Source organism: Rhipicephalus microplus, unplaced genomic scaffold (genome assembly GCF_043290135.1).
Source record: "Rhipicephalus microplus isolate Deutch F79 unplaced genomic scaffold, USDA_Rmic scaffold_533, whole genome shotgun sequence".
NCBI classification, from domain to species: Eukaryota; Metazoa; Arthropoda; class Arachnida; order Ixodida; family Ixodidae; genus Rhipicephalus; species Rhipicephalus microplus.
In genome coordinates this window covers 1-12,778 of record NW_027465093.1, presented here as the reverse complement: position 1 = coordinate 12,778, position 12,778 = coordinate 1, and the positions used below count along the sequence as shown (strand labels likewise).

At 48.8% G+C, this 12,778-nt stretch overlaps 1 protein-coding gene across 1 annotated transcript; it reads right to left on the bottom strand.

The window, feature by feature from the left end:
* Positions 1-3,710: 3,710 nt before the first annotated feature.
* Positions 3,711-6,656, bottom strand: LOC142795034 (SH3 and cysteine-rich domain-containing protein-like). The gene is made up of 3 exons (XM_075885977.1): positions 6,546-6,656; positions 5,009-5,103; positions 3,711-4,101 (listed from the first exon to the last, which is right to left on the bottom strand). Exons 2-3 carry the CDS (start codon positions 5,099-5,101, stop codon positions 3,922-3,924), a joined length of 273 nt encoding a protein of 90 aa, XP_075742092.1. The 5' UTR covers positions 5,102-5,103; positions 6,546-6,656; the 3' UTR covers positions 3,711-3,921.
* Positions 6,657-12,778: the final 6,122 nt, after the last annotated feature.

Here is a 12,778-nt window from a genome sequence, read left to right as displayed (position 1 = left end):
ACGAAAGCACTGGAAGCTAAGCAGGGAGGGACGGCAGGAGCAAAGAATACGGCACGCGCTTCGTCACCTTGAGCACTTTTTCTGTTTTTTTTTATTTGAATGCGCGGCTTTTTCAGTGTAATCGCACGCACACGCGTGTACAAGTCACGACCAAGCGCGCCATGTTCAAATTAGCCAATGGCTGATATACGGGCTTTTTTCGAATGGCTTTTGAGCGCCTTCTACAATTTGTCGAGAGAAAAGAAAGCAATGTTTAGCTTACTTTAATAATTTATTGTGGATTCCAGGCCACGTGCTGCGCTACAATACTTCGCTCACGTGTTGTCGGGAGGCTTTTCTCAGCAGCGTTTTCTGAACAGCAGCGTTTTCTGAACGTGCTCAAAAAGTGTTGCAGGGCCCCTTTAAAGTCGATTTCCACGAGGACCACCTACTGGCATCGACACCATCGTGTTGCCACGCTAGAGTATAAACTTGGCGGGGCTTTTGGCAACGCTTTCTTTCGCTTCAGGACCTCAATAAAGTTCACACTTACTGATGCTCGCGACCTTACGCACTAACTGGGTTAATTGTGACGACGTCAGGTGCAAAAAACACACATCAAAATGGTGACTTGCGCGTCATAAAGGAGCCACGGTGCGCAGCAGCCGTGTAAGTAAATAAATAAATATAGTCTTCCTCAATGCTGCTGACAATAAGCGCCGGGTGTTTATTCTTGACCAGTCCGTGTCTGTTGCGATGCCCTTGCCCTTATTGCCTTTATTGGATAGGGATCTAGAACGCTGAACAATGAGGCCGCCATCCCTAATCTATCTCTCTTCTTTAGTAACCACAATGCGGGAGCATCGACAGCCGAGTCTGTAAGCGCCTTCATAAGACGTATGCTTGGGCTATAGCCCAAGCATACGTATTTCAGCTGGTGATTTGGAATCAGCATATTTGCACAGCGCAAGAAAACGACTATAGTTACAGCGTAACCATACTCGTTTTTTTTTCCTCTGCGTGAATACGTTCGAAGTGCCTGTCGCCCCGCCGCGGTGGTCTAGTGGCTAAGGTACTCGGCTGCTGACCCGCAGGTCGCGGGTTCAAATCCCGGCTGCGGCGGCTGCATTTCCGATGGAGGCGGAAATGTCGTAGGCCCGTGTGCTCAGATTTGGGTGCACGTTAAAGAACCACAGGTGGTCAAAATTACCGGAGCCCTCCACTACGGCGTCTCTCATAGTCATATGCTGGTTTTGGGACGTTAACCCCACAAATCAATCAATCGAAGTGCCTGTCGCGTGTGAGTCCGGTTCCCGGAACAGCTCAGCAGCAGACAGCTGCACAGGGCTGTTCGTTGCAGGCATGCACGTATCCTCGTTCATTTCGTCACTTATCGACTAGGTGGTCGACGCTCGCGCATCCAGGTTAAAAAAAAAATGGCCGCCTGTATTTTGGATAGAGTGTCGCAATCTGCGACTGCTTCTGAATGCTAGGCAGCCGCCAGAACAGAACACGCTTTCGTGAGTGCGCGTCAATAGCGCACCCAACACCGGACTCCCTAGACGTGTGGCAGCTTGGGCTAGTTGGTATGACATCGCGATAGTTATAACGCGAGAACAGAACGACGACGCAGAGACAATCGGCATATTTCGTGTCCTTCTTGTCTCCGTGTTGTCGTTCTGTTCTCGCGCTGTAACTATCACCAGGCTCCCAGCGCGATTGCACAGCGGCGCGCGGACGCGGCAATTTTCACGCGCAGATGCTCAAACATGCACAGAATTTATGTAGAAAGCATACACGATCGCATGAAACAGTCCTTTCAAGCACGCGTTCGCAGCTTGCCGATCTACCATCATGAATCCTCGCAGGTGGTGGAAAACACGTCGTCACAAAGGAGGAAAAAAAAAGGGGGGGGGGGGGAGCGAAACACGAGCCGATTCGCCGCTCTGCCCTGGAGGAAGTAACTTCCGGTGGGGTCCCGGGAGTCGACCGGAACGCCGATACACGCGGCGCGGTGGGGAAACAGCTGGCGCGAGTCGCGCGCGCGCCAGGATCGCGACACCGCTCGCAATCAGCGCGCGCCAGTGACCCCCCGACCGGAAATGACGTCAAGCACCACTTCCTCCCCTGCACGACCCTCTTTCGACGCCAGTCCCCGCGAGATACTGACGCAACGCGCATTTCGGAGAGCTAAGCAAATCTCGTACGTGGTGAGGGGCGTTTTCCGCTGTAAGTGCAGATACCGGAGTTGCCACACAGCGGTGCCAGGTTAACGAGCAAACAATCCTCTCAACACAACCTCCCCCCCCCCCCCCCATCCCTTACAAAAAAAAAGTGGGAGCACGAGCTTCGCGAGAAAGCCAGAAGGAAGAAGAAACCTAATGAATTTTCCTTACTCGTAAACATTTTCAATTATAGTAACAAAATGTCACTGTTGAAAAAATAGCGTATAAACTTTTAGTATAGCGAAACTACACGCAACTACGAACAAAAGCATATATTTACTTCTTAACACTGTCTCCGCTGTCAGCTCCATGCCGTTTAATTCGCGTTTACCATTTCATCATTAACATCGCTCGTTTGCCCCAACGTACGTTTGACTTGAACATTAAACTACATAAATTCACTGACAGACGCGTAATTAGTGAAATAAAAAACGCGTTGTCGGTGGACATGATGACCACTATATTAAGTACACTTGCTAGTAAAATGATACGAGCCCAAAAAACTGGAAAATTCTACGAGCGACTAGGCGAGTAAAGAAGCCCAAATTTGCTCATTGCAGGCGGCATACAGGCAAAGTTAACCTTGGCCGATGTCAACGCGCCCTCAAGAAAAAAGCCTGCGACGTCGCACGTTTTTCCAAAGGGACAGGAGGTTCCCAGTATTTCACTGCTTTCTCCGGGAGGAGCGCTCGCAGCCGACACTACTTAAGGTCACTGTACAAGAGGAACTTTTAACACTACTACTTATGCTTGATTCAGAAGCGACGCCATCACAAAGAGACGATCGTGTTGCCTGCGAGACGGCAGTAGACATTGTCTTAATCTCGAAGGCTGCAAGGTTTGAAGCGGCCACCGCCGCGAGCGCTCGCAGCCGACACTGTTTGGGGGAACGGAGGAGAAGAAAACAGGAGAGGGCCGGGAACCAGCTCTTCGACTCACGCCGCAGGCATCATTTTATAGAGAAGGCGTTGGCCCTGTCATTATAGCAAAAAACTGTAGTCCAATCTTTCCGTTGAAGTTGCCGAAGTGTCCCGTCATGCATCACAGCGCACACGTTGAAGAGCTCAGTATACGTCAAACTAAAACCACTGGCTTTGGCGATTTTGTTTCCTGCAGCAACACTGGCTTTCGGGTCATCACGTATGGATCGACAAAATGAGTCAATCTTCTGGATGCATATGTCATCCACAGGACTAATAGCACTTTTTTTGTCTCTAACTAACTATTTCTAACTATCCTGAATAGTTCTTTCTGAAATATTCTTATTTGTAAGACGTTTAAAAGCGCGATGTTACAGCAGACATTCTTGCCTTTCCTGTATTCCGTTTTTCTCTCTCTCAGCTGTCATATCATGCCCCGAAGCCACCACCCCTTACACAATGCTTGGCGTGGGGTCTGTAATGTACACTGAAATACATAATTAAATAAGCTGAAGAATAGACGGGGAACATGTCAAAATATTTAATGAGCGAAGAACATACGCTTTCGCCTCTAGCTCCCCTTTACCGTTATTTAATGACACCATCAACGTTTTCCCTTCAATACATCTATATGTAGACAGCGACTCGTCATACGGGACACAGCATCCGACGAACGGTCAGAGAGTCTTCTCGTTAAGTCGGCATAGAAGTTCCTACATATGTTATATAATTACCATATAGAGCCAAGCCGAAGGAGCGAGATAAGCAACGCCATAAAGGACTTGTGGGTCATCGACTCACATGCCAAGACAGCCTTCTTCTTCTTCGCTAATCAGTGCACGTATCGATGTGTGCGATGACTCACCCTGCCTGTGCAGCAGCTGCACGGCGGTGGCCGGGAAGAATCCGGCGCGCGAGCTGTGTCCCGGCCCGAACACGATGCCCTTCCAGCGCCCGCTCTCGCACTGCTCCAGGACCTGCGCATGTGACGTCACATCCACAGAGTTTCCTACAAGTACACTAGAGGGAACTGTTAGCGCTGTGTCTGTGCGAGTTGCAACGCACAGCGAGCATGGGAGTGATGGTAAGTGCATGGATTTGCCTAATTTTCGTACATTCGGCTCCGGTAGGCTTCACGTGGCTTTGTGTTGTCACGAAACGACAATCGGCAAACGTTCAGCCCTTGTACTTCACTGCTTTAACCTTTTAGGCTAACCAGTTCAAGGGTCACAAAGTTCAAAACGGTTTGTTCTTTCACTGTCGAAACAAAACCAAAACACAGCAATAAACGAAACCAGCAAGTACGAAGTCCAGGCAGATCCGTGCACTACCCATCATTCTCATGCTCGATGAACGATCGAAGTGCCAGAATCCCCTCCAGTTAACTTTAGGAAACTCTGTTGTCCCAGGTAGACAGTGAGTACAGGAAGACAAACATTGGGGAGGCTGCGTAGATGTCTAAGAGCGGCGATATGAAAGATCCGTACGACGTATCATTTCCGAAATAGAAAAAATAGTGCGAAGGGACGTTCCCAGCATGAGGCCTAAGACGTATATGTATGTAAAGCCTCATAAAAAGTACCCCAGCAAAGACCATAATAAGCACTAGATATAAATTGATTGATTTATTGATTGATTGATTGATCGATCCTTATCTCGTTTACCTGGTAAATGACCAACCCTGGAGAGTTAAGTCTCGTTTAATAGTTGCCCGCAATCAACATCTCGGTACACAAACCTCCAGATTACCTATTCGGTAACAGGGAACTTCCAGCCCTCGACATTTCCTAACTCGGCATGGAAACACGCTACATGTCACGGTAAGTCGACGCCCAGACAAAAGCCGCGTTACAATTCTGCAGGTGCGCATGCGCGGACACTCACCGTGACCATGTCACCTTCGCGCAGGATAAGGCACTCGCTGTCGCTGGGGTCGCAGTGGTCCCGAATGGCCCGTGCTGGAAGGGCCTGGAGCATCTCTGCAAATATATCGAAGAAGGCGGAAACTCACTGCACCAAGGCTGAAGAAATAATGAACCCTTCCCGAAATCAGCGGACCACAGAGAGAAGTGGCACAAGAACGACTGGTCATTGTGAGTGCCAGGCGTTTTGCGTGTCACTCTTCTCATCTGTACTTCGTATACTTGTGGCTGGTGCATTCCTTCTAATCTGGAATTGAGACGACTATTGTAACGCGATCTCAGAACGACGACAAAAGGACAAGATGAGCACTCGTCTTCCTGCCTCTTTGTCGTAGTTCTGAGCTCGCGCTATGACAATCGACATGACTTAACACCAACTACTATATAGCCCAAACCACTACAAAATTGAGAGTCAGACATGGCAAAACTATTTATTTATAACACTCTGCAAGGGCGTTCTTACAATTTGTTCCCGAGTTGCGCATCGGCAAACATGGTTGTGTAGGGAAGGGGGGAGGGGAGGAACTGAGTACAGGTAACTAAATTTCGGTGAAATGACCGCACAACGTGCAAAGTTGCCTAGAGATCCCGAAGACCATTTTACATGGATACGAGTCATGAGTGTGCTAATCAAACTAATTGCTACTTCATAAAAAACAAGTTTCCGAAAATCTAAGGGGTGGCACTATCCTCTGGACGTCCATCGCTGTACGTCAATTTGCACTCTTCATTGTGAGTGCCAGGCGTTTTGCGTGTCACTCTTCTCATCTGTACTTCGTATACTTGTGGCTGGTGCATTCCTTCTAATCTGGAATTGAGACGACTATTGTAACGCGATCTCAGAACGACGACAAAAGGACAAGATGAGCACTCGTCTTCCTGCCTCTTTGTCGTAGTTCTGAGCTCGCGCTATGACAATCGACATGACTTAACACCAACTACTATATAGCCCAAACCACTACAAAATTGAGAGTCAGACATGGCAAAACTATTTATTTATAACACTCTGCAAGGGCGTTCTTACAATTTGTTCCCGAGTTGCGCATCGGCAAACATGGTTGTGTAGGGAAGGGGGGAGGGGAGGAACTGAGTACAGGTAACTAAATTTCGGTGAAATGACCGCACAACGTGCAAAGTTGCCTAGAGATCCCGAAGACCATTTTACATGGATACGAGTCATGAGTGTGCTAATCAAACTAATTGCTACTTCATAAAAAACAAGTTTCCGAAAATCTAAGGGGTGGCACTATCCTCTGGACGTCCATCGCTGTACGTCAATTTGCACTCTTAGGAGCGTTCTGAGTGTCCATAACTAACACCTAACGATAAGGGTATTTTGGCAAACTAAGACACTCATATCGTGGGAGTTTTGAAACACCAAAACATTCAGGATATGGGTGTTTTGGTTCGTCGAAACACCCTTTTAGTAGGGTGTTAGTTATAGACACGCTAAACACCCTTAAGGGTGCAAAACTCTCCGTAACTTTTCCAGCCCTCACCTCTGAGCAGCACCTTGAGGTCCCTGGCGGCCTTGGAGCTCGAGAATGTGCGCACTAGGTCCAGCGCCGTCTGCTCAGACGAGTTGGGCTTGTTCACGTCGATGCCACTCTGAAACACAGAAATTCAGATGAAATGGCACGTATCTGCATGTAGTGCCACCAACTGGTTTACACAAACACGTGCTGCGTACAGTCGCGAACAATATGAGCTGGAACAGCGAAATAATCTCTGTAAGGTCGTATACAAGGGTTAAACAAAGTTCGCAATCGAAACAAAACGTGTTTCTGGCACCAAATTCTTAAGCGGAAAGGCAGTATCCGGCAACTCATTGCGTGACATTCATATTGGTACATTACGACCATTCTTTCAATAAACACGCATTTGTTGTTACTTGCCATGTTAATCACTAGAACAACCAGGCACTGTAGTGGCTCAATGGCTACGGCGTTCGAATTCTGATCCGAAGGTCGCAGGTACGATCACGGTCGTAACAATCGCATTTCGATCAAGGCGAAATGCTATACAGAGGCTCAATAAGGTTGATAACTGGTCTAGTTGGTGATCGATCATATTTATTTTTCTGCAAGGCAGGCAAACAGGTGACGGGGATTTGCACAGAAACGGGGCATGCGGGGTCTGCTGCAATAAATGAGATTGTATGCATTCTGGCGGGATATCTCACACCACTCGCCGTGAGGGAGCTCGAGCAGACGACATTTCGAAACGGAGCAGACGGCATTTAGAACTGCGCAACATCCGCAGGGCGTCGCAACACTTTGTTGCAGAACTGTTGCCCACTGCTGCAACAGCGAGATTATGTTCGTTTAACGAGCTCTGCACAATTCGCGGGTGTCTTGCATCCTCCGTTGCAAAAACGCAACTGGTTGCAACAAGTAATTAAGGTTGCAAAAATGAAACCGATGAAGTGGTGTAAACCGTTCAGCGCGGTCGGGTGCTCTTTGAAAGACCTCCTGGCAGAAGCAGTGCACTTTAGTAACGACATTCGGTGGCCGTTCATGTCGTGAAAACATTTACTGGGCACTGGCGCAGAACGTATATTAGCAGTTCAACCTACGGCTCAATTCACGGACCCTGAGCATGAGCGACGGTCACGAGCAATGCGAAGTATACAGACCAGATGGTGCTTGCAGGCGCGTAGCCAGAAATTTTATTGGGTGGGGGGGGGGGGGGGGGTATTCATTTTTTTCTTTCACGGCAACTATGGCGTCGCGTGATGAAAGATTGGCAAATACTTTTTTTGCGAGATAGGCATAGAAACAGGCATTTAATGACTTCAAAGGCTATTTCATTTACATAACGGGCAAAGCAGGCTGCATGCAGCGGTAACAACGCGAGTCTTGCATAGTTGCGCGATGAATAAGATGAACACTCGCAACCTCGGTACGCTATCTTAACAGGATACAGAACGCCGCGAAACGCTGAATCATCCCCGAATTGACCCTCGCTGTGAGGTATGTATGTGCGCGCGCGCATTCAGGTTCACCTCATTTCCTCTGAACTGACCCAAATGAGCAAATTAATCTCGCGCGCCGCGGGAGTTCGCGTGAAGCGCGGTGTGCACGGCGTCAAGTGGAACGCTGCCAACAAGCAACCGAAACACAAGCGTAGCACTATACGCGAGATGATATGAATTGTCGGGAATACAACGGCGTCTGCTAGTCGAGGGCGAGCAGACGGCTTCGCCGCAAGCGTGCCTGCTGTCTGCTACCCGTAGGCCGTTGCAGACGACAACGCCCGTGTGTTTAAACAGTTGCTCATCCGCTGCACGTTCCGACGTCAAGCTCGTTGACAGACGATAACAGACGAAGCCCCTAAGCGCCATCTGGTGCAGTTTTTTTTTTGTTGTTGTTAAAAAAACTGGGTCAACAGGGGAGCACGCAACGTGTTATGCCGTAACGTTACTAAATGATGGAAAATTAGCAAAAGATGACAGCGAGAGTGCGCGCTTTGACGTGAGCGCATATCTTGAGCGGGGCGGCACCGGCTCGCACGAGTTCGAGCTGACGTCGTTGTGGCGCTGTATGTTTACCAAGTAATGCTCTTTTCAGGAATGTCGCTTCACACAATCACCAAATCCGCTCGTGTTTTACGTGTCCTACCACGACCATATAATTATGAGTATATTGTAAAATTTAAAGAAAAACACTGGTAGGCACGACGAGAAACCGAGCCGAAAACATTGACCACCGAGTTGCCCAAAAGTCGAATTTTGATCTTTAAAAAATGCCCCCACCTCCCCGAAGGCAATCGTGAGGAAATGCGAATGCATTGCGAGGCATCCAATAACGGCGTTTCGCACGTGAGAACCCAGCATTAGAAAAATAATGTTTTTTTTTTTCTTACACCGCGCAGCCAATAGGGCCGTTCACCGCGCGTGGCGTTTTTCTATATCGCGAGAAACGCGGTATGCATTTCTAGCCCTAGTAGCTAGCGTGCACGGTTAAAAATACTATGAAGTGAACAAAACAAACTGCGTTCTTGGTTCAGCGTTGGCGTTTCACATTTCCGGGATGTTCTCGAGAGGCGCCCAGCCAGCGAACGGCCGAGAGTGAGAAAGTTGGGCGCAGGTAGGAGAGAGAGTGAACGGCGAGAGACGGAGCGGCAAAGTACTTCACCTGTCATTGCACCTGAAGGCCGTAATGTCAGCGTCTTATCAACACAAACGCTACACAAACGCTGGCAGCACAGGCACTGCAAAACGCGTTTCAAACGCACTGCATTGAGGCTGTGGCAAGTCACTAAAGTCAAGTAAGTGGGGGTTACTAGGGGTGAGTATAAGTACAGTGGCTAGAATAGTATAAGCGCGCACGCCCGGAGCTGTTGCTGACAGCTGCCGACGCCGAAGCGTGACATGGTGGGGGCTCCGGTTGCTAGGGACGCGCGCGCCCGCAGCTGTTGCTATGGGAGAGGGCTGTGGACGGATCCCGCCGACAGATGCAGGGCGCCAGACGCTCGCGTCGCGCTCCATTTTCGCGGATGCCGTCTCGAGGTTTCTTTTTCTATCCGCTACGCTATGTATTCTGGCACTGTAGTAAGACTGGAAAACTCGAATGAACGGTGCCTACAGCCACATTAAGAAATGCATTCCCATTTAAAACATGAATGCCAAAGGATGTTTTCATTACAAGGAACTGGCGACAATGCGAATTAAATGCATTGTGCTTTTCACGGGACGAACTTAGCGCTTACAAAATGGCTACGTCACCATCACTCGATAGCACGAATAACTCAAATAATATTTCGACGATGTACTTGGTTTTTCGAGTTTCAGTGTCACATTTTTCTTTAAACGCACTTTCTACGTACTCTACGAAAAAAACACAAGTGTAGCGCACTTCCATAAAGAACTCTCTTTTTGCGTCAACAACCGAAGCATTGTACTAGGGGAAAATGAAACAGGTTTCTGCTTCGCTGTAAGTTCGTCTGCTCAATGATTGTCTGCTCCACTTTCCGCTGTTTACTTCTAAATGTGCAAGAGAAGACCATTTCGAAATGATCTTGAACTGTCAAAGGTGTGACTTCTTCACAATGAAACCCTACGGTGGACAGCCGACAGGGGAGAAAGATGGTACGAAAAAGTAAGCATCGTCAAAGGATGGGGAGGATGAGAAGCAATACAAGCTAGAAGGCGTTGACTCCTCAACCAACCGACAACGGAAGCGCGCTATTGTCCTTCTCCGAGAAAGTGTGCTCGTTTGCGAGGCACTTGCTGAGAAGTCGCCGCCCCTTCGACCTTCGTCGACAGGTATGGGTGTCTCGGCTTCTCTAATGATGGGCCCCCTCGTTTGAAAAAGATGCCGCCGAAGAGACAGTCGGAGACAGCAGAACAAGTCCTCCGGCACTCCAGCTGCCTTAAAGGGCCACTCGCCAGGCCCCACACCAAATTTTAGTTAGACCATGGAAGTTGTTCGGTGTCCGATGAGGAATATTTTGCCACAAAAAAATTTTGAATCGGTTAATTAAAAACTGAGAAAACTGTTTTTTTTTTTTAAGCGGCGCGAAACGAGGATGAGAGGAGGCAATCTCGAAACCCTCGCCGCTCCTCCGCGTAGCCTTCGCAAGCCAAATCTTTTCCGTACCCCCTCCTGCATCCGACCAAAAGAGGTCACGTGCGCACTACGAGCCCGAACAAGCCCAACCTTCGAGCACGCGAGCGGCGTTTTTTTCCTCGTCGTTGTCGTCGTCGTTGTTGTTGTTGTTGTTGTTGTCCATGCGTTGTTTTGAGGTCTACTGCCACGAATACAAGCCTGGACACCCAGCTCCGGGCCATTAAACTCGCTGACGAGGTGCTCGCTCACCGGATTCCGTGCCGACCGGTTGTGCCCGCGCGATCTCCGTCGTGAGCGTAGCTCTGGCCAACTGGGCTGACCCTACGTCATCTCGTGACGCCGACCTCCTACGACAGTGTAGCTCTGACCTACTGGACTTGCCCTACGCCATCTCCTGACGCCGACGAGAGCTCTCGCAAGTGGTGCCCCGTCCTCGGACTCCTGTGACCGTGTTTCCATCTTTCCTATCTCTCCTATCCCCTCGATATGTCCTCGCTCGCTGGCTCAGCGCATCTCTATCTATATATATATACCTTTCATTCTATCCTTTTAATCCCTCCTCACCCCCATCCCCTGCGAGCTACTGTTGAGGTGTCGCACCCTGATGCAGACAGTTACGGGACTCACTTTTCTCTTCTTTTGCATCTTATAACCACTTCAGAGGTGGCGACCAGGCATGGCCTGACAGCCCTCACCACATAGGAAATCATCATCTGCCTTAATAAAGTTGTTAACTACTACTACTACTACTGCCGGTTTCTGCGGGATGGTTTGGAAACGCTGGCTTAGACGCGGTAGAATGGATGAACACAATGGGTGCGCGAACGCGTAGGAGCGTTCTACGGCTGCTAAACGCCAGCACATTAGCCCCGAATTTCGTTGCAATCCACAGGGGGGGGGGGGGGGGGTATAGAAAAGAAAGAACGCTCACATGATCTTATTGAGTCTCATTATTTACCTAGAGATTTACTAATCTCTTCAAACAACAGATAGATAAACTATGCAGGTGTTGTTAAATAATTTTCGCCATGTAACGTGCCACTGTTCGCAACTGGGAGATAATTTAGACTGTAACCAAAAGTTTTTGAAGAAACCCGACGTTTCGAAACCGATTTGGTTCTTTCCTCAGGGGTGACTGCGGGGCTACGTAGCAGCGGCGTCTTCAAAGCACTCGGGGAGGATAATGACCCATTTAACAGTAGTTCTTTTTTTGAACACACTGCCCACATATATGTGATTGGTCACTTCTGCATGTATATTAGTGTATCAGTGTTTTCTATTGACGACACTTGACGACCATTGTGTGAAATATTATGATAACTCAAGGAGTGCAACTGGCAGCTTTTGAATGCGTAGAATAAAATGTACAATGTTTCATGGTGCTGCATAATTCACAAACTTAGCTTTAGAGAGAGAGAAACGAGAAAAAATGCCCCAAGCATTTCCCCGAGGGTGAACATGGTTAAGTGCGAATGCACGGGGTGATGCTATGAGGGGGAGTAAAGTTAAAATCCGTTGGCGACGCTGATATCGGTGTCAGTAACGCGCCTTATATCCAGATGGTAGCGTTGCCTCCGGGACATCCATCGCACAACCCGCTCTCGACGGGAGACTGAGAGAGAAGGCGGGCGCGCGAGAGAGAGGGGTGCGCGCGCAGCTGCAGCGAGCGAGGAGAGCGGAGGAGCGAGCGAAGGGGGAGGAGACTATCAGCGTCGCGTCCGTGGCTTATTCGGTAGAGCGTCGCGCTGCGGCCCGCCAAGTCCTCTTTCTTTTAAAGATAGAGAGAAGACTGCGGACGCCGCCGACGGCGGTGGATGGTTTGGGGTCGCTTATAAAGTGTATTCACACTTAAAAAGGAAGCCAGGGAGGTTAACCAGATGCTAGAATCCGGCATGCTACCCTACACTAGGGTTGGGGAATAGGGGGTTGAAAGAAAAAGGGAGAGTTCAAAAATAAATAAAAAGAAAAACACCGAGCTTTAAATATGCAAAGCAGCTTTTAGCCTGGATGAACGCTTTATTCTGTGTACAAATGGGATTGCAGGTGCCAGATAGCAACACAGCTAATGCTAATGCTGAAAATGATAGATGACATCTAGAAATTTCAAGATACTAGTATCCAAAGCTTATCAGATGACAGTATAAAGATAACTTCAAACAATA

What these genes read in the sequence shown, in the direction of transcription:
- LOC142795034 (XM_075885977.1), bottom strand. Translation starts at nt 5,101, where the DNA reads ATGCTCCAGGCCCTTCCAGCACGGGCCATTCGGGACCACTGCGACCCC. An exon ending in GCGAAGGTGACATGGTCACG is followed by an intron (nt 4,102 to 5,008) that starts GTGAGTGTCCGC and finishes TCACATGCGCAG; the next exon opens with GTCCTGGAGCAGTGCGAGAG.